This window comes from Triticum aestivum, chromosome 1B (genome assembly GCF_018294505.1).
Source record: "Triticum aestivum cultivar Chinese Spring chromosome 1B, IWGSC CS RefSeq v2.1, whole genome shotgun sequence".
In the NCBI taxonomy this organism is placed as follows: domain Eukaryota; kingdom Viridiplantae; phylum Streptophyta; class Magnoliopsida; order Poales; family Poaceae; genus Triticum; species Triticum aestivum.
Genome location: NC_057795.1, coordinates 28,451,088 through 28,471,012, shown reverse-complemented (window position 1 = coordinate 28,471,012; position 19,925 = coordinate 28,451,088). Strand labels below are relative to the sequence as shown.

Here is a 19,925-nt window from a genome sequence, read left to right as displayed (position 1 = left end):
TTCGCGCCGTTTCTTGCACGCACGGGAGCTATATGTGGTTGCTTCTTGATCCAACAGCAGCAGCCTCCTCCTTTACAAATGTTGGGAATGGCATCATGAGGAAGACGAATGCGATTACGTCGTATGCAATCTTACAGTTCATTCTTCAAAGTTCAAAACCCCTGTTCCCTGGATTTTGCTCTCCGCAGGTTGCTGGTGTTTCTTACATCGACGAACCATTGAGTAGATGAGGGTATTTAATCTGGGCGTTGGTGATAGATTAAGTAGCCGAGAGCTACTATTAGAGCATCTCCAACAGGCGCCCAAAAATGCCTTGCACGTTAAAAATCATCATTTTTGTGCGCCGGAGACAAAAAACAGCGCTCCAGCAGACGCTGTAAAATAGAGCGCGAACAAAAAACTTAGCAGATGGGTGTGCATGTGGGCTGCTGCAGGTGGGGCCGCCGGATTGGGCGCCGTGTTTTTGTGCATCTGGAAAATCTCTTCATCGCTCCAGTACGCAAAAGGACTATTTTAATGCTGTAAAAAAATTATACCGCGCCGAGGCGAAACACGCATGTTGAAGATGCTCTTACGTTATCTTTGGGTAGTTGTGCAAAGTTTCTACCGAGAGTAGAATGCCCCCTTGAAAACTGCCAGCTGGCCAAGTCTAACACTTGATGAGTGTAACAGTTTCTGGCTTTCCTGCACAATCTGATCAGAATGCACATTACCCTCGTTTACTGCACATGATCAAGTATCTCATTTAAAAAGCTCAATGATGTGATACTGCGACAAACATTGCAGATGAAACTGTGCCAAACATTGCAGATGAAACTGCTTTGAGTGAACTGATTGGTGCATACCTCGTGTAGGTGTCACTGGTTTGTAGGGTATCGAACTTTTTCTTTGATAAAGGGAATATATTAATATCGCGAAGATACCAATTATACCCAGCCTCTGCATCAACAAGATATCGAAAGACATCAAGGATGCACACAACCAAAAATATAAAAATAAAAAAGAGAGAAATATAAAAATAAAGGACCCATCGTAGTGATGAAAAAAACTCGCAACAGCGACACTCTAACCACCACCGAAGACAACACTTCAAACAACAGAAGAGGTTCTCAAAAAACGTAGCCTCGAAGAAAGAAACAATGCTCAGTCATTATTGCCGTCCGATAAAGGATCTTGAGTTTTCACCCTGGAGAGAGTCCGAAATCCCAAAAACAATGCCTTCGCAAGACCATTGCCAGGTACAACCAATAAAGGCCAGACTTTGGGCTTTCACCCCGGAGATCGCGGCTCGGTACTCAAGAAGCACCCCTAAAACAGCTATCTACTTGTGTTGCCGCCCCCTCCTGCCAAGGTCATCGTTGTAAGTCCTCAGCACCCAACACACAAGAACATGTGCCGCCGTTCTTCAACGCAACTAAAACTTCTCTCCGCCATTACAAGTCTCTGATCGCAGCCACCATGACTTTCTTCACCACTGTCAACGCGGTGGAAATCTATACTTAGACCATGTCCCATGGCATTGGCAAAACAACGAAGCTTCGTGCCACACCATCATGAAGCCTCTCTGGCTGAAGATGAGGGCGTGTCCGACTGGATAAACTCCGCTCTAGATATCCAGTGACGCCATGCACCAAAAGCTAAGATCTCTGAGAGGAAGACCGGAACCCGTCGGTGTCCAGATCGAGGAGACCCACATGAAGCAAATTAAAGTTTTGAAGCACGAAGAATAGCAGGGTCAATCACCGCGGGACTCCTTTGGGTCACGACAGGCCGGATCTGGGCAGTGCCCACGCCGGCCACTGCCAACCAAGGCGAGAGTCGCCGCTGTGGCCAACCCTCCACGACCAAGACGAAGACGAAGGCAGGCCTCTGAGCTCCGCCCAGCACCACCGCGCCCCCACCGGCGGCGCGGATCAGCGGCGGCAAGGGAAGGGGATGGAGGCGGGGGACTCTGCTCCGGCAGCGGCTGGTTAATCTTCCGTGACGCGCACGTGGGACGTGTCGCAGGAGCGCTGCCTTTTTTGCGGGTGCGATACCTTTTTTGTAGGGTATCGAACTAGAGGCGACTAGCTGCAAGTTGCTGGCTGCACAAAGGCTGGTGCTCTTTCTCCTTGCTGATGTTTTGTGTGTGATTCACCATACAGCAAGTAACAACTACTACTCTCTCCGTCTGGAAATACTTGTCCGAGGAATCAATGTATCTAGATACATCTATTTGTATCCATTTCTATGACAAGTATTTCCGGACGGAGGGAGTACTATTTAAGACCCCAACATATATTATTGTCTCCTCGCCATCGGAAGTTACAGTAAACCACTAAGCTTGTTACAGACACAACAACACATGGAACAAAACCAAACTGAAATTAACTCTCACCAACAAGAAAATCTGAAACCAAGACTGACCAGATGAGTGGAAATAATACCATGTTCAGTTGTTATATTTGTTTGGTAAATCCTTCACTGGTCAAAGGATTAGAGGCTATAATTTACGTTACCACTTCGAACCCAACATCATCATAAGTACTCCCTCAGATCCAAAATAAGTGTCGCCGTTTAATTCTAATTTGAACGACACTTTTTTTTGTTCGGAGGGAGAAGGTCTTCCAGTTACATCATAACATGTTCAGAACAGAGCGTTTTCTTTTTTGTCTTAACCGAACAGGAAGTTTGTGAGTGCATTCTCTCCCTGTGCATCCTCTACAGAAGTGGTATTGCAACATCTGAAATACTCTTGAAACCTAATACCAAAAAATAACAACATTAATTGTCAGAAAATCGTAAGGTTGCAAGACCTCACAAACCAAAAAAAAAAGGAATAAGATGGCACAAAAAAGAGATAGCAGTGCCATTAATTTCAGAAGCAGACATCAGTCAAGAAAACTGAGCTAGTAGACAAAAAGTGTGACTGGGAGTGGCTGCTGCAATTTATCAGCGCCATATTATGTACAAAAAATGTGTCTTGCCCGTTTCAGCAAAGGAAGCAAATTCTTTAACTCAAAATAAACAAAGCATACCACTCCCTAACTTATCTATTCTACCATGAAATCAAGATTCTAAATATAACATGTCATGTTTATTTGGGAACCAAAAGGGTACGCTGTGTAGACTACATTCATATTCGACAAAGAGATCCTGAACAGCACATACATATATGTACAACAAGCATATAGGGTCCGCAGAATGTGTGCCTAATGTACGGGAATATAAGTATCAAAACTCACTTGTTGTGTAGATAACAGAGTACTCCCTCCGTCCGGAAATACTCGTCGGAGGAATGGATGTATCTAGACGTATTTTAGTTCTAGATACATCCATTTCTATGCATTTCTTCGACAAGTATTTCCGGACGGAGGGTGTATGAGATTCACAAAAAAAGAAAATAAAAAAAAGATAACACAGTATGAAATTTAAGCGTGATTGACGTTATTCTTGTATAATATATGTTGCAAAGAAGTCATTGTTCTGACCTTTCATCTCAACCTGGAGATTGACAATCACTCCAGCATTATCTGCAATCAGAATGAACCACAACAATCAGTAGCTCCAAGCCATCAAGCACTTAATAATAAGATGTAAGCTACTTCCTCCATTCCAAAATAATTGACGTTTTGAGAATTTTAAGACGGATTAAGGAGGCTGCTGGAATCTCCTTTCTATCCTTCATTTTGCTGCTAGTTACCAAACATGCAGCATTAGAGTGGAGCAAGAGCAGGGGCACGGTAGGGAAAACTGGTGGGAAAGGTGGACTAGTGACTCAAAACATCAAGTATTTTGGAAAAGCATTAGCAAGCAAGGACGTCAATTAAATAGAAACGTAGTAAGTACAACGGTACATGAGTAAAGTAGGATCAAGCATAAAAACAAATAACTACAGGCAATGTCTATGAAATTCAGGTCTAGTGTGACAAAACAGTGTATGACGTAAAAAGCTGGACAAATTAATGATGGGATAATCTAACTTGTAGCGTGCGGACGCCCGTCCTAACTTGTAGCGTGCGGACGCCCGTCCTTCGGTGAGGCGGGGCGCTGGAGATCTGTAGATCCTCTCCTACAACTACCCCACACCACCTTCTTCCTCCACGAATCTATCTCTCTATTAGCCCCACACCACACTGCCATCATAGATGTGCGAAGAAAGGCCCCAAAGATGATGCCTCCGTCAAGCATTAGATGGCAAACTGGCGGATCTGGTATGTGTATGATTTTGAGCTTGGGCTATCCCATTTTAATCTGATCTTCCTTTACTCACTTTCCTTTTTTTGCTCCGGTTTAATTATGCACAGTGAATTCTGGCAACTACTCCCTCCGTTCCGTAATATAAGAGTTTTTTTGACACTACACTAGTGTCAAAAACGCTCTTATATTACGGGACGGAGGGAGTAATTTACTCTGTAGTGGGTACTACAAAGTTCTAATCTGGCAACTAGATAATTTTTTATTTCTGAGAACTAAGCGTTCTCTAATATGGCAACCTGGTTTATCTAATCTGACAAGTACATACAACTAATCTGGAAACTATGGGGTAAACAAGTACACCAATCTCAGCCACTATTCTGGGTACCGGGAATCAACCAATCTGGCAACCTGATTAAACCAATGAGGCAATTAGGAGTAGTACAGTAAAATCCAAGCATTGCAAGCTCCGCAACTAATCTGACAACCTGATATAAGTAATCTGGAAATTTGATACAACTAATCTGGAAACTAGGGAGTATGCAAGTACACAAAATCAATTTTGTCAGTTCGTTCCTTCAAAAGCTTCATTTTTTACCCTGGTTTCCTCCCTAATTTTTCTTCATGGCAGCCAGATCTAATGGTCAACATCACTGGTGAAGTCTGTTGGAGAAGCTCATGGCTAGAAGGTGAAAGTGACACGGGATCATATGTGAAGCTTTTTTGTTGGAGAAGAAGTACGACCGGGGAGGTGAAAGCAACATGTAAAAGTTGAGGCCTGTCCCACCAGCGAACATACCGTTGTAGAACAATAGGTTTTTTATGTGTATAGTGTATCCCAGGAGCCGCCGCACCGGGAGGCACCTATGTGGCTCCGCTATGTAGTGGTGTCCATTAATGATTGCCTCATGGCATATCACAAAGCAATTAACTACAGTACAAATATCTTCAGGCAATGTCTATGAAACTGTCTATGAAACTCGGGTCTAGTATGACAAGATGGTGTATGAAGTAAGAAAAACTTTTACCCATTCTGTTAGAATTTCTTTACTTTTACTATTTCCTACAAAACTCCGCCTATGTTGTCTCAACATAGCCGGTCCCAAGCCCGGGTAAAGGAGGAGGGTTGTGATAGGCTTGGCGAGCCAACGTAAAAACTCAGCCACTCTTATGGAGATGAAACCCAAAATATGGGTTTCACCTCTAGCCTACCCCAACTTGTTTGGGACTAAAGGCTTTGTTGTTGTTGTTGTTGTTGTTGTTGTTGTTGTTGTACTATTTCCTACAAAATATTCGCACGATTCATTCATCATGAGCGGCTATCTGAAACCTCTGATACTGCAGTATCTATGGTGCATGGAGGATTAACCTGCGTGCCAATCTATGTCAACAAAAAGTATGACTGTGACTCTGGGAGTGCCTGCTGCCATTTATCAGCACTACTAAGCAGAAGATGCATAGAAAATGTGGCTTCTCCATTTCAGAAAGGGAGGAGATTTTTATGTCAAAACAACAAGTCATACCTGTCGACGTGTGATCGTCGAGATCAGGGAAAGGTTAATCCTCTTTTTTTTTGTTCGTCCAGCCTAGGAGGATTCGCTTAGGTAGCTGGAACGTAGTGTCTCTGACAGGGAAGCTTCGGGAGCTAGTTGATGCAGCGGTGAGGAGAGGTGTTGATATCCTTTGCGTCCAAGAAACCAAATGAAGGGGACAGAAGGCGAAGGAACTGGAGGATACCGGCTTCAAGCTGTGGTACACGGGGACGGCGGCAAACAGAAATGGCGTAGGCATCTTGATCAACAAGAGCCTCAAGTATGGAGCAGTAGACGTATGCCCCGCAAGTCGGCCACAATGAGAACACCAACAGGGAGTTCTGGGAAGGCCTGGAAGACATGGTTAGGAGTGTACCGATTGGCGAGAAGCTCTTCATAGGAGGAGACCTCAATGGCCACGTGGGTACATCTAACACAGGTTTTGAAGGGGTGCATGGGGGCTTTGGCTATGGCATCAGGAATCAAGGAGAAGATGTCTTAAGCTTTGCTCTAGCCTACGACATGATTGTAGCTAACACCCTCTTTAGAAAGAGAGAATCACATCCGGTGACTTTTAGTAGTGGCCAACACTCTAGCTAGATTGATTTCATCCTCTCGAGAAGAGAAGATAGGCGTGCGTGCCTAGACTGTAAGGTGATACCTGGAGAGTGTTGTACCTCAGCATAAGCTGGTGGTTGCTGACTTCTACTTTCGGATTCGTGTCCAGCGGGATAAGCGTGCCAAAGTCGCTAGAACGAAGTGGTGGAAGCTCAAGGGGGAGGTAGCTCGGGCGTTCAACGAGAGGGTCATTAAGGAGGGCCCTTGGGAGGAAGGAGGGGATGTGGACAATGTGTGGATGAAGATGGCAACTTGCATTCGTAAGGTGGCCTCGGAGGAGTTTGGAGTGTCCAGGGGAAAGAGAAGCGAAGATAAGGATACCTGTGGTGGAATGATGATGTGCAGAAGGCGATTAAAGAGAAGAAAGATTGCTTCAGACGCCTATACCTGGATAGGAGTGCAGACAACATAGAGAAGTACAAGATGGTGAAGAAGGCCGCAAAGCGAGCTGTCAGTGAAGCAAGGGGTCGGGCATACGAGGACCTCTACCAACGGTTAGGCACGAAGGAAGGCGAAAGGGACATCTATAAGATGACCAAGATCCGAGAGAGGAAGACGAGGGATATGGCTAAGTCAAATGCATCAAGGACGGAGCAGACCAACTCTTGGTGAAGGACGAGGAGATTAAGCATAGATGGCGGGAGTACTTCGACAAGCTGTTCAATGGGGAGAATGAGAGTTCTCCCATTGAACTGGATGACTCCTTTGATGAGACCAGCATGCGTTTTGTGCGGCGAATCCAGGAGTCTGAGGTCAATGAGGCTTTAAAAAGGATGAATGGAGGCAAGGCTATGGGCCTTGATTGTATTCCCATTGAGGTGTGGAAAGGCCTCGGGGACATAGCGATAGTATGGCTAACCAAGCTTTTCAACCTCATTTTTCGGGCAAACAAGATGCCAGAAGAATGGAGACGGAGTATATTAGTACCGATCTTCAAGAACAAGGCGGATGTTCAGAGTTGTACTAATTACCGTGGAATTAAGCTGATGAGCCATACAATGAAGCTATGGGAGAGAGTTATTGAGCACCGCTAGAAGAATGACAAGTGTGACCAAAAATTAGTTTGGTTTCATGCCTGGGAGGTCGACCATGGAAGCCATTTTCTTGGTACGACAACTTATGGAGAGATACAGGGAGCAAAAGAAGGACTTGCATATGGTGTTCATTGACTTGGAGAAGGCCTATGATAAGATACCGCGGAATGTCATGTGGTGGGCCTTGGAGAAACACAAAGTCCCAACAAAGTACATTACCCTCATCAAGGACATGTAAGATAATGTTGTGACAAGTGTTTGAACAAGTGATGTCGACACTGATGACTTCCCGATTAAGATAGGACTGCATCAGGGGTCAGCTTTGAGCCCTTATCTTTTTGCCTTGGTGATGGATGAGGTCACAAGGGATATACAAGGAGATATCCCATGGTGTATACTCTTTGCCGATGATGTGGTGCTAGTTGACGATAGTCGGACGAGGGTAAATAGGAAGTTAGAGTTATGGAGACAAACCTTGGAATCGAAAGGGTTTAGGCTTAGTAGAACTAAAACCGAGTACATGATGTGCGGGTTCAGTACTACTAGGTGTGAGGAGGTTAGCTTTGATGGGCAGGTGGTACCTCAGAAGGACACCTTTCGATATTTGGGTGCAATGCTGCAGGAGGATGGGGGTATTGATGAAGATGTGAACCATCGAATCAAAGCCGGATGGATGAAGTGGCGCCAAGCTTCTAGCAATCTCTGTGATAAGAGAGTGCCGCAAAAGCTAAAAGGCAAGTTCTACAGAACGGTTGTTCGACCTGCAATGTTGTATGGCGTTGAGTGTTGGCCGACTAAAAGGCGACATGTTCAACAGTTAGGTGTGGCGGAGATGCATATGTTGAGATGGATGTGTGGCCACACGAGGAAGGATAGAGTCCGGAATGATGATATACGAGATAGAGAGTTGGAGTAGCACCAATTGAAAACAAGCTTGTACAACATCGTCTGAGATGGTTTGGGCATATGCAGCGCAGGCCTCCAGAAGCTCCAGTGCATAGCGGACAGCTAAAGCGTGCGGAGAATGTCAAGAGAGGTCAGGGTAGACCGAATTTAACATGGGAAGAGTCTGTTAAGAGACCAGAAGGATTGGAGTATCACCAAAGAACTAACTATGGACAGGGGTGCGTGGAAGTTTGCTATCCATGTGCCAGAGCCATGAGTTGGTCGCGAGATTTTATGGGTTTCACCTCTAGTCTACCCCAACTTGTTTGGGACTAAACGCTTTGTTGTTGTTGATGTTGTCAAGGGGCTAAAACACTTCAGCAAACTTCATAACAAAGACAGGTTTTTTTACCCATGGCTATGTGTCAGGGCCGGGGGCTACTGTCAGCGCCACGAAGAAGGCAAGACCAATGGGAGCGCCCATTCTTGATGGGCTGGAGCGGGCACCAGCTCATTCCTGTAGAAGTGGAGGCGCCTCCATTGTTGTGCCAGCTCATCATTGTGGGAGAAAAGGCGCTCGCCTTGGTCTTCGTGCGCGGTAAAAACTGCCGCTTAATTCTCCCAATCACGATAGTGGTGGAAGTCGTGCCCTGCATTTACTCACAGGATTGGTGCCTGCGCCTTTGCCTCCTCAAAAGGCCGTTCCAATCCATCTTCCACCCATTGGCATCCTCTATGCACTTTTTGCCACACGATCATGACACCACTTCGCCGTTGTGGTTCTCTTTCTTCCTCCGCCTCTGCCACCGGCATGGGCAAGGTCGCTCAGGCCGTTGCCGGTTATTGCCGGTTCCCAGGGTTGCGTCGAGGGCAAGGGAAGAGTTGTTGATGAGGCTGCGGTTGGCGCAAGCGATCTGGGTTCGTGAGGTGTATGCCGCCTGGTCCAGGGCAAGGCCGGAGATGTTGGACGCATGCGCGAGCCCACGTTTCTCCGACCCTGGGAGACCTCTCGACACAGGAGATCTGTGCACCCGATGAGAGGGTCGAGGTGGAACTAAAGTTTTTGGCGTTGCGAATCGCCATGAGGCCACCCCCGAAGAGTGCTTCTGGATGGGACTAGCGTGGGCCTCCTATTGGCATGGCAGAGATCCTTCGTTGGGTGGTGTCGGAGGCCAGATCTGAAAACCACGTGCAAATCGCCGATGGGAGTGCGTCTTCAGCCTGTTACCGCCCTATGTGCCCTGCTGTCGTCCGGCTCGTCCAGTGTCCAAGGGCTTTTAGAGGCGGAAGTCTGCAGTAAGCATCACCGACGAGCAAAGCCACGAAGCGAGTAGTGAGGCGCCATTTAGCTCTCTTTGCATCTGTTTTCAGTAGGTGACAATGCAAAAAACTGTCAAATCCCTTGCTTAGCAGGAAGTCAGAGATCGGAGGTCACACGGGTGGTTTACCTAGGTTTGGGCCTCTATGGTAGAGTAATACCCTACATCCTGCTTGCTATTGTTATTCATGGTGGGTATACCTTGTGCGAGGGATTACAGAGAGATGTATATTTCTACCAAGAGTTCTTCTACAAGAGAGTAGATGGGAATTAGAGCCCCCTAGCCTCCCCTTATATCCACGGCCGAGGCTAGGGTTTACAGGCAGAGGGATGCGATCTAGGTCATGACCACCATTGTAAGCTTGTTCTGTGGATGCACCCCGATAAGCTTGTTTTCAAAAGTTCAGGTTGCCACCCTTGATTGCATTCTTGCTAACTTCTGTGCTACTGGCAGGGCAGCACCTCCCAGTAAGTAGGTCGTAACTGTTGCAGGCCCCACCGTGTCCACGGCCATCACATCGTTTGCTTTGGCTAGCCTGCCTTGTGCGCCCGAACACTCGGAGGCCACGCCAGTGGAGGCTGGTAGTCTTGCTGCAGGTGAGCACATTTGGTCATTTTTTCATGGCGGCTCCCATTGTGCTCACGGTGTCTTCTGAAAACGCGATGTTTTGTGTTGCACAGGTCCCTCCGCCCAACCTGTTGTTGTCGGGCCACGGGGAAGGCCGCGGTGGAGGGCAAGGAGGCGAGCTCACCTGTTGTTGAGAGGTGAGCCCACCGACCACCATGCTTGAGGCACAATCCGAAGGCGCGGTCGCTGATCCTGTGGTGAAGGCGGTAGTGCAGCCTGCCGCGGGGGAGGCTGTCGTCGGAGATGTTGCCCTTCACCGGAGTCGGTGGCGACCATGCCGCTCCGGGCTAGCGCATCTGGCTTGGAGCCCTGAAGAAAGAGGGCTAAGCTGGATCTTGATGTATCCGGGATTCCCTCTTTTCTCCTAGAGGCCAGGGAATACAGACTCCATGTTCCGAAGGAGCTCGCCATGACGCTAGGTGGCGCTGACAAAGCTTTGAAGTATCTTTGCTCCGCTATGCGGAATGTGTGGTTTTCGGCGGAGTCTGGTTACAAGCTGATTGTTTTACCTCCTGGATGGTAGTAGCCCCCGAGGCCAAGTGCGACTCCGTTTAGGATGTCGGGCTTGGTTCCTTTGGTGCTTGTCCGCCTCAATCTAATTCGCCTTCTAACGTTGATTGTTATAGCCTCTCGCTGACCAAAACTATGAGCTTGCAGTCCAGCTTGCGAGCTTGCAGGAGGAACTGGATGCCCAGTGTCGGGATACTGCGTCTTCTTGATGGTGCGATTTGTAGGTAACGGTCTTTTCCTGGCATGTCAGTTGTTATTCACACTTTCCGCGGCCTTCGTTGTTATGTTGTTTCCTTTTCTGTTAGCTCGCGAGGAGGCAGTTGCTATCTGCCGTGACCTTGACGAGGCCACAAAGGCTAGTACAGAGGCTGAGCAGGCCATGAATGCTGCCAAGGATGAACTGGACATGGGTGCAATGCCTTGTGCGGTGAACTGCAAGGAAGTAAAGAGCAGTAGCGCATGCTTCCGAATGAGCTCGAGGCCCTTAAAAAGGAGCTCAGCCTTCAGACCAAGTTGGCCTGTGGGAATGAGGAGGTCGCTCGTCTCCAGAAGATTAACGGTGACATGTCCACGCAGCTGGGCGAGGCACAGCAGCACTGCCAGGATCTTGTTGCCGCGGCTCAAGGTAAGCATTTTGTTGTTTCAGTTTCTTTCGTGTCTGTGTCTGAGTGCTTGCTTGACGCGTATGTTGCATGCGTGTTGCAGCACCGCGCCCGAAGATCCACAATGACAATGTTAATGCCAGGCTCCAGGAGGTCGCAGAACGGTGAAGAATATGCCGATCACGCTTGGGGTCACTGTTGGGACTATTTTCTGTGAGGGTCCGGAGCTTCAATCCGACCTCGACAGTGTGTTGGCTCATCTTGGCAGGTCGCCGCAACAGATGGATGGCTGGCTCTTCTCTGGAGCATATGAGGGAGCCCGCCAGGTGCTTGTCGACGTGCGGGCGCATGATGCCAACATGAATCTTGGGCCATTGGTGTGGAACGTCCGGGAGACCGGCACCCGAAGTCTTTCTTTGAAGAGGTCAGCAAGGATGTTGAGTACACTGTTGGGGCCTGTGACCTGCGAGGTATCATCAAGAGGGCACCAACATGTGATGAGGGCTCAGGTTGAGCTTGTAAATGAAACCTTGTATGTTGTTGTTTCGCACGGTTTGGTTAATTGTTTGACCCTGCTTGTTTGGGTCAATCTTTATATTCGCCTTGAGAATGCCATTGTTCGACCAAGTAATGTCGCGTGTTAGCATTGGTACTTTGAACAGAGGCCCCATGTGAGATGGTGCGTGCAGATGGTCGCCGGCTTGCTCGTTTCCTTGCACGCTTTGGCTTGAGCTTGGAACATATCATGTTGACTCTACATACATCCTTCGAGAATGCCCGCTAAGACTGCGTAGTGTCACAACTTCCTTGATGCTACTACGACTGCGTAGAGGAGCTTTTTGACTTGCGGGTATCGTGACTTGCCATCGCATAGGACTTCGCTGATGAAGTAGACTGGTCGTTGTACACGACATCCTTGAAGTAGGGGAGCCTGTGCGGGCTCCCTGACTAGCTAGCCCCCACCCCCACCAACCCGAGGCTGGGAGAGGGGAGCTCGGGCTCGGGGCTGGACGGGAGCTTGAGCTATTGCTAGATCGCAATCGGCTACCATCTCAAAAGCTGCTGGAGCTTGGACCCAACAGCTTGATTGGATGCAGGAGATGCGGGCTCAGGCCTGAGCTTGGACCCCAACTCTCCTGCTCCACCACCAAGACGACACTTACGACCAGGGGAGTGGCCGCGATGTATAGTAATAGCAGTTCATCAGCTTTTGCACCACTAGGATTGTCGGAGAGGTGAGGCACTGCTTGAGGCCTTGTAGAGCTTGCTCGACTTATGGGGTCCATTCGAATGGACCTAGCTTCTCGAGGAGTTTGAACAAAGCGAGGCCTCGCTCCCCGAGCTTGGAGATGGATCTTCCCAAAGCTGCCATGCAACCTGAGGCACTGCCCATCCTTGAGGCACGTCATCGGACGCATTTGATCAACGACAGTGATCTTCCCGGGGTTGGCTTCTATGACACTGCTCAAGACAAGGAAACAAAGGAGCTTCCCAAAGGCACACTGAAAACACACTTCTTGAGGTTAAGCTTCATGTGCACACGGCGAAGGTCGTCAAAGGTTTCTGCAAGATTGTTGAGGAGTGTGGCTTGATTGTTAGTCTTTACGACGAGGTCGTTAATGTAGGCCTCAATCTTGTGACCTATCTGGACTGGTGCAATGTGCATGGCTCGCTGATAAGTAGGCCCAACATTTTTTCAGCCAAAAGGGATGTGAATGTAACAGAACGTTCCCACCGAGGTGATGAACATTGTCATTTCCTCGTCCTCTTTAGCCATGCGAATCTGGTGACACCCGGAATATGCATCGAGGAAGCATAAGAGACTGCATCCCGTCGTCGAGTCCACAATCTGGTCGATGTGGTGCAAAGGAAAAGGGTCATTGGGGAAGGCCTTGTTGAGGTCAGTGAAGTCCACGCACATCCTCGGCTTGCCGTTGGCCTTCAGGGTAATGACGGGGTTGGCAAACCACCTGGGGTGGATCACCTCTCGCATGAAGCGTGCCTTCCATAGTCTATCCACTTTTGCTAGAATGATATCTTTTCGTTCGAGTGCTTGTCGGCATGTCTTTTGCCATATAGGCCATGCGCTTGGGCACACAAATAAGCGATGCTCGATCGCGTCCCCGGGGACCCCAAGAATATCCAACAAAACACGCCCAACACGCTTTCCTATCTAGCAATGAGTCGGTTACCAATTTGGGCGTTCCTCACGGGATCTTGTTATATGGACCAGCCCATCAAACATGTTGTCTTATTCCTTAATTAGAGTCATAGTTGATTAAGCGTCTTTGTTAGGAAAGAGTCCGGTCGGTTTAGAGATTGTATTAGAGTTTGAATAGATTTCCGACTTGTTGGACAAGTCTTGTGTATTATATGAAGGGTCAGACCCCTCTCAATAAAGCAAAGAAGAATATGGTCGTTAAATTTTATCTACTTTTCAGTAATTAGGGTTAGGTCAGTAGTAGGTCTTCCAATTTTGTATCAAATCCATCTAGATGGCGGACAAAGAAATCGAGATCAAGATTGTGGAGCGAATTAAGATCATCACGAAGCAATTGGAGGCCTTCGCACTCCAACGAGTAGAGGTCCAGACGCTCCTCGCCGGGCTAGTGCAGCGCTTGCAAACGCTCAAGCAACGATTGATGGACTTGCACCCACCTCCAGATTCCATGACTACAGCAGCCGCTTTTGAAGGCCAGGCCCTCCTCGCCGGTGACGACTCGTCCCTGGTGCTACCCCTCGCGAACAGCGCCTTTGGAATTCCCTTCTCCAGCGGGGGAATCGTCGCCGCCGCCAGACCTTGCCAAGCAGATTGCCCACCCCCACCACCCCGTCACTTTTGCTACCAACCACCATCAGCCACCGGCTTTTACCACTTCCAGCCATCTCCTTACTCATCGCAGCCACCCTCTAATATCAATCTGGACCATTTGGCACCCTGGCCCTACACCCCAAATCCCACCCCAATGTTGCCACCCACCTACCAACAGCAGCCCTACCATAAGCAGTAGCAGCAGAAGATTTTCACCACCGCCTCTGCCATCTTCATGTCTCCACCTGCCAACCGATTTCATACGTCGCTGGTTGCGCCCCCTGCACAAGCCATCTGTGGATCCACCCTGCCCATCTGCTCCCTTTCGCTCCAACCTAACAATCACCTCGGCTCAGGTTTCAGTTCACGTGTACCTCACTTCCACAAGCTCGACCTCCCTACGTATGATGGTTCGATCGATCCTCTGAGTTGGCTCCATAGGTGCGAGCAATTCTTTCGTTCACAGTGCACGGCCGAAGCTGACAAGGTCTGGACTGCAACGTACCACCTCACCAATGACACTCAGTTCTTGTACTTACAACTCGAGCGCGATTTCGGCATGCCAACATGGGAGCAGCTCAAGGAAGCTTGCATGTTTGGTTTGGGCCATCACTCCGCACGAAATCCTTTGAGCGAGTTAGCACGTTTGCCATTCAGTTCCTCGATTGTCGACTAGACCAGCAAGTTTCTAGCGCTCATGTGGCGCAACAATGAGCCGGGAACACTGTCCCAACAATGGTTTCTGTACACAGCAGGGTGCCCGATGGTTAAGCGACCATCTAACCTCAACACCGCAACCTCCTTCGTCAAGGCCTATGATCAGAGGCATTTCCCTCCAACAATGTCACCACACTAGCCTTCTGGTCCTACCGGGCTCTTGTGCCCCTGCTATCTTCCTGCGATAAACACAGCTATAATACCTTCCCCACCAGCGCCACTAACATGTTTTGTCATCAACCACTCCAAAGCCAACCCCACCACAATAGGTTCAGTGCCTCACTACTACCGAGTTAGCAGAACGTCATCGCCAAGGCCTTCAACTGCAACAAGATTTATGTTCGGGGCCACCGGCGTGTGCGGCTCTTCTTCATCAAGGCTGATAACTATGATCGATAGCTCCACATATGGTAGCACCCAAGGCAAGTGGCAACCTATAGCTTGCGGACAAGCTACTTTTTAAGGGACAGATGTTATGTGGACGATCCCATCAAACGTGGAGTCTTATCCCTTGATTAGAGTAATAGTTGATTAAGCATCTTTGTTAGGAAAGAGTCCAGTCAATTTAGAGATTGTATTAGAGTTTGAATAGAATTCAGGCTTGTTGGCCAAGTCTTGTCTATTACATAAAGGCGCCGACCCTGTCAATAAAAGCAGAGAAGAACATTGTCGTTTACTTTTATCTACTTTATAGTAATTAAGGTTAGGTCAATAGTAGTTTCTTTAGATCTTCACCGAGCGGTGTCTCCTTGAATATGGCAACGCCGTCAGAAGAAAGCCTAGACTTTCTTTGGGTCAGGTCCGAGCAGTCAGGTCGATCCTTATGTCGTCGGCTGAAGCGGCCACTGTCACATACAGCTTTTCCGCATAGAGCACGAAGCTCCGAAGATCGGCCGGTATGGAGATCAAGCCTTGAGGCCTGGGCAATTTGAGCGTCTGGTAGGTGTAGTGAGCTACTGCCATGAACTTTACAAGCATCGGGAGCCCGAGGATGTCGTTGTAAGAGAAGTTGAGTTTGGCAATGTCGAAAACGATGCTTCCCGACCGGTAGTTATCTTTGGTGCCGAAGGTGACCATCAAGGACACGTGCCTGAGCGGCACCGTGACCCCTGGAGTGACGCCACTAAACGACTTCGTCGGTCGCAGGCGCCCTGGGGGCACTTGCATCTTTTCGAAGATGTTAAGGGAGAAGATGTTGAGGCCCACGCCTCCATCCACCAACATGTTGGTTACCTTCATGTTGCAAATCATCGAGGGACCACCGATGGAAGTTGTCCCACCCCATCATGCTCCTGGGGTGGTCATCACGGTTGAATGTGATCGAGATGTCTAAGCATTTGAGCTGTCAGGACGCGTCGATACTTGGGAGCGTGGTGTTTACTTCTCGGGCCAATACATTGAGCTGGTGACGCGTAGTGGGTGCGGAAGCACCTCAACGGATGCACGCCACGGTCTTGCACCCCCAGGGAGTCGAGGTCGTCATCTCAATTACGACGGGCACTTTTGACTGTGAACTGGTGGTGGGCGACGCCTACCAAACCTGCAATCTCCCAGAGCCAAACGCCCATGGGGGATTCCTCTACCATCGTAAAGGAAGGGCGTTGAAGGAGAACATGGATGGTTAATTGCTACCTCCTAGACCGTTCCTTTGTCGGTCACCCTACGGCGAGAAGTCAACTAGGCTTCCCCGATGCACTAGGGTGGTCATCCATGCCGAGAGGACCCTTGCGCGCTGGTGATGACTGGCGTCGCTGACGTTGCCATCGAGATTCGTGCAAGAACATGGCTGAGGTAATCGGGTTCAAAGAAACTGAAGTCATGCCCCCTACCTGGCGTGCTAGATGTCGACGTGTGATGGTCGACATCAGGGATTAAGGTTAATCCCCTTTTTGTTGTTCAACCAAGGCATAACACACTTCAGCAATATTCACGACAAAGACACAAGATTTTTACCAAGGTTAAAGCCACCGCGAGGTGTAACAGTCTACGTCCTGCTCTTCTTCTTGATCTGTGTACAAGAGTGGCTACAAACTACTGCTCGCAATAGCTCTCTTGCTCTTCTCCTAGTTCTAACCTTCAGTTGAGTTTGTCTCTAGAGCTAGCTTTCCCAAGAGTCTAACAAAAAAAGATCCATCCTCTTGCTACGGCCTTGGTCCTCTCCTAATATAGGCCTGGAGGGCACCACATTGGCCTACACCATTCAGTTGCTACACTAAATCTCTCGGGGTACAAAACGGCACCTTCCCAAGCGGACCCGTTAGGCGGTCATGATGAAACAGACAACAGGCTGAGTCGGTTCGCATCGACTCAACCATCGAGAGCTCAGCGCGACCCACGGGATGGTGGCACAAAGCTGAAGCGGACGTGTCGCTCATAGTGGTGCTCATAAGGCACAGCGTACCATGTCCCCCGTGAAGCTGACAATATCACTTTCCTAACTTAATGACTCTACAATGATATGGGAATTTGAAATATCACAGGTCCTGTTCATTTGGGAACCAAAAGGTACATTGTGTAAACTACATTCATATTCGATAAAGACATCCAGAACAACACATATGCACACAACAAGCATATAGGGTCTGCAGGGTGTGTGCCTAATGTATGGGAATATATAATAACTATCAAAACCATCCACGCAAAAAAAAAAACTATCAGAAACCACTTGACTTAAGATGACATAGTTTAGAATTTATAGGATGTACGCTGTTTCTGTATAATATATGTCACAAAGAAGTCAGTTCTCCCCATTCACGCTAATCAAACAGACAGCTCCAGTAAAGGCAACCTTGAGCACACTCCTGCTCCCCTACCACATTGAAACCACAATAGCTAAAGCACGAAGGGACAAACCAAATACGACAAGGGACACCTTCCTGAAGAGGTTTCAGGTCCTCCATGTCCTGTTCTTCAACAATTATTTTGGAAAAATTCGGAATAAGAGCTAGTATGTCTGAACAAGAATCCAAGCCCCTCACAAGAACCAATAACCCCACAGAGAAACAGAGAATTCAGAATCAAAGCTAATATCTCTGAACGAAAAATTGGAGCACCAAGTCCACAGAAACCAAGAACCCTCTACAGTACCGCAAATTATGACTTCATTAGACAGATGAACCTAGTGAATTAGGCACTTCATATGAATAAACTAATGATTCAAATTAGCCAAAGGCAGAAAAGCGATATGTAAAGACGGAAAGAGGCATGTACGCATCGAGAAATGGGGATTACCTTCTTAGAGGCCTTTGAGAAAGCGTGTCTGCTGCCTCAGGCGCTGCCCTTTTTTCCTCTGGAAGAAATCATGCCTCGAAATGTTCTCCTTGAACCAATGTCCAGTGAAGCTTGGATCTCTTGGTTCACATGTTAACTGGTTCAGTACATTTGCTTCAGTATCACAGTGAATAAGCTGGCCAGAACCTCTGCAGGAAATTAGCACATCGCCTTTGTCAGAGAGAATCATGTAACTTCTCATCGAGGATGTGACCACCATCGACAAGTTAATGGAATGCCTTAGCGCCCAGATCTCATTGTTGTAATCATGCAGGGACCAAATGCTCACTGTATCACTTCTGCCATTGTACAAGCTGAAGCCAAGCTGACTGCCCATCTCAAACAAGCGAGTATTTTCTTGGGCGGCAGTCGGAGATTGAATGGATCTGAATGACTCGGCCACCGTATCGAAAACAACCACTTTGTCATGACGGCATGACTCTGGCACCCAGTGAAGACAGCTGTTGAGCATAACTGTTGGCCGATGGCACAGGCTTGGAGTGGGATCGTTGATGCCGTGGAGCAACGCTATCTTCAGATTGTCGGGTTCCTCAGGCAGCTGGACGGGTCTGGGCTCCATTGGTGAGCCGACGGTGAGGATGTAGTACTTGGGATTGCATATGGGGAGTCTTCCCTTGGAAAACAGAGTACGGTACTCCACGCCCCTGTCGGCGGTGGGCGACGAGTACAAGCCTGCAACGACTCCTCCGGTGAGCTGAGGGAGCGGGATCGATTGCCGGGTGGCAGGGTTGCAGATAATGTGGCGACCATTGCCGTAGGACACCAACAAGAGGCCATCCAAGGAAGCGCAGAGCCAGTTCGAGTAGCAATCAAAAGTGAGGACAGATCTGAGGTTGTTGGCGGCGGCAAGAACATCCACACACTCGAGGCCAGATTTGTCGTGTAAGCTTTTCAGGGGGTTCGAATACAGACCGACGAGAGGAAGCTTGCGGCCGAAGGAGGAGATGAACTGGTGCGTGGAGGTGCGGTTGCACCAGGAGCGGCAGGCCGCACGGAACCGGAAGAGCGACTTGGCCGGAAGCCGGACGAGGATCTCCCCCACGATCAGATCCTCGGGGAGGGCGACGCCGGGAGAGGAGAGGTGGCGGCGCACCGATCTTGGGTCTGCGGTGGTCCTCTCCATGGTACTACGCAGGGGCGACGCCGCCTGTGGCCGTCTCCCCGGCCGGCGGCGAGTTTGGGGATTTTTGCTGTGGGGAACAAGGGGAGAGGAAATGGGGAAAATAATTGAGATGCCCCGCTCCCTTTTCTCGGGAGACTACTAGGTGTCGGTCGGCCGTCCCGGATTTGGGCCGGTCGACCGCAGCCGCACGATTGCCTACAGTATTCACCGTTGGATCTGGGCACCCCTATCTCGCATTAAGCATTTGAAAAAAAATGTTGAACAAGTATTTAAAAAAATGTTGAAAAGCATTTGAAAAAAAAATCTTGAACAAGTATTTGAAAAAATGTCGATCATGTGTTTAAAATTTTTTGAAGAGGTATTTGGAAAATTTTGAACAAGTATATAAGAATTTAGAATGAAAAACAAAAATTAACAAAGAAAAACCAAGAAAATGAAAATCGAAAAATAAACAAAATAAACCAAAGGAAAAATGTTGGTCATGATTCAAAAAAAATTAATCTTCTATTTGAAAAATATTAATCAAGGATTTAAAAATGTTGAAAAACGTGTATAGAAAATATGTTGACCACATATTACAAAAATGTTAAATTTGTACTGGAAAAGTGTTAAACTTGTGTAAGAAAAATGTTGTTGACATATACAGAACATGTAGAATGAAAACCAAAAGAAACGAAGA

At 48.2% G+C, this 19,925-nt stretch overlaps 1 protein-coding gene across 3 annotated transcripts; it reads right to left on the bottom strand.

Moving 5' to 3' along the window:
• Positions 1-2,410: 2,410 nt before the first annotated feature.
• LOC123105054 (F-box protein At5g49610) lies at positions 2,411-19,355 on the bottom strand. Of its 3 annotated transcripts, XM_044527047.1 has the most exons (4): positions 18,392-19,355; positions 18,064-18,251; positions 3,471-3,512; positions 2,411-2,741 (listed from the first exon to the last, which is right to left on the bottom strand). In XM_044527047.1, exons 1-2 carry the CDS (start codon positions 19,244-19,246, stop codon positions 18,225-18,227), a joined length of 882 nt encoding a protein of 293 aa, XP_044382982.1. In that variant the 5' UTR covers positions 19,247-19,355; the 3' UTR covers positions 2,411-2,741; positions 3,471-3,512; positions 18,064-18,224. The 3 variants fall into 3 exon arrangements, with proteins under 3 accessions (XP_044382982.1, XP_044382968.1, XP_044382975.1); XM_044527033.1 differs by having other exon boundaries at positions 18,064-19,354; XM_044527040.1 differs by lacking the exons at positions 2,411-2,741; positions 3,471-3,512 and adding an exon at positions 14,276-17,735 and having other exon boundaries at positions 18,064-19,355.
• Positions 19,356-19,925: the final 570 nt, after the last annotated feature.

Coding starts and splice junctions, on each gene's coding strand:
- LOC123105054 (XM_044527040.1), bottom strand. CDS start 19,246: ATGGAGAGGACCACCGCAGACCCAAGATCGGTGCGCCGCCACCTCTCC.